Genomic DNA, 910 nt, shown 5'->3' with positions numbered 1-910 from the left:
GAGGCCATCACAGCGGGCAGGAAACAACGACAAAGCGATCTTACTTTCGTTAGGCAGCTCCTCCCGTTCCAGGTCATCCAGAGGGGCCGAGGTGCTGCTCCCACTGTCGTCCAGGGTGAGAATGAGGGGAACGTCATCATCCATGCTCACAGCCATCCTGTCCCTTCAGAAGCTCCTACTCCAAGAACTTTAAATAATGCCTTTTTCAGTTCCACTTGTAAAATGCTTATGTCAAAAACTGTCCCCAGGAAGTCTTCCATCAGGGGTGTCTTCTAGACATAAGAATATAAAGGTATGTGTACCCATCTCTAGAGACCACAGTTCAAAAAAGGATCGAGTTGCTTGCTTTCGAAAAGCAGCGCAGGTTGCTAGACTCAATGGCAGTATTTATGCAAACGCTAAATTCAAAAAGTCAGGACTGGGCTGCCTATGCCAGTCAGTGCATGGCTCGCAGTACAGCACGGAAGCAAAAGAAAGTGCTTCTTGACAAACTCCTGGCTGCTCAGCACAACAAGAAGCAGGCAGGCGTGACGCATCCGGAGCCAGCATGATGCTAAGTGTCACCGTCACACATGGCTCTTTCCCCTGCCATACCAAAATGCCTCGATTTCAGGTGGGGAGGGGAAAGAGGGAGAAAAAGAGGCCAGTTTGAGCCCGCACACATGAAGCTCCCGTAGGCTGTTTTACTGGGTGATGCCACTGTCACAAAGTCACGGATTTCTGTAGAAGGTGGAGGAAAAGAAAAATCAAGCAGACCCTGGGCAACGTTACAGGGACACTCCACAACCGGTGCCGCCACGCAGCTGTGACTCTCCCCGTCTCCTTCCTTGCGGGCCGTGGCGAGGGCACGACGAAGTCACGGCGAAGGCCGCATCTCTCACAGCAACAGGCCGCCCCGCGCCCGCAGGGG

The 910-nt window shown here is 53.0% G+C and overlaps 1 protein-coding gene across 3 annotated transcripts in view; it reads right to left on the bottom strand.

The window, feature by feature from the left end:
* The window catches only part of TPCN1 (two pore segment channel 1), a 49209-nt gene extending 48305 nt beyond the window's left edge, over positions 1–904 (bottom strand). For all 3 annotated transcript variants that reach the window (XM_009642845.2, XM_035898311.1, XM_035898312.1), the window contains exon 1: positions 45–904. In XM_009642845.2, coding sequence (XP_009641140.1) covers positions 45–156 — 112 coding nt within the window. In that variant the 5' untranslated portion in view covers positions 157–904. The remainder of the gene's footprint in view (positions 1–44) is intronic.
* Between the last annotated feature and the right edge of the window lie 6 nt (positions 905–910).

Source organism: Egretta garzetta, unplaced genomic scaffold (genome assembly GCF_000687185.1).
Source record: "Egretta garzetta isolate BGI_Z169 unplaced genomic scaffold, ASM68718v1 scaffold7, whole genome shotgun sequence".
NCBI classification, from domain to species: Eukaryota; Metazoa; Chordata; class Aves; order Pelecaniformes; family Ardeidae; genus Egretta; species Egretta garzetta.
The sequence above is the reverse complement of the archived record's forward strand: the minus strand, read 5'-3'. Positions and strand labels throughout refer to the sequence as shown.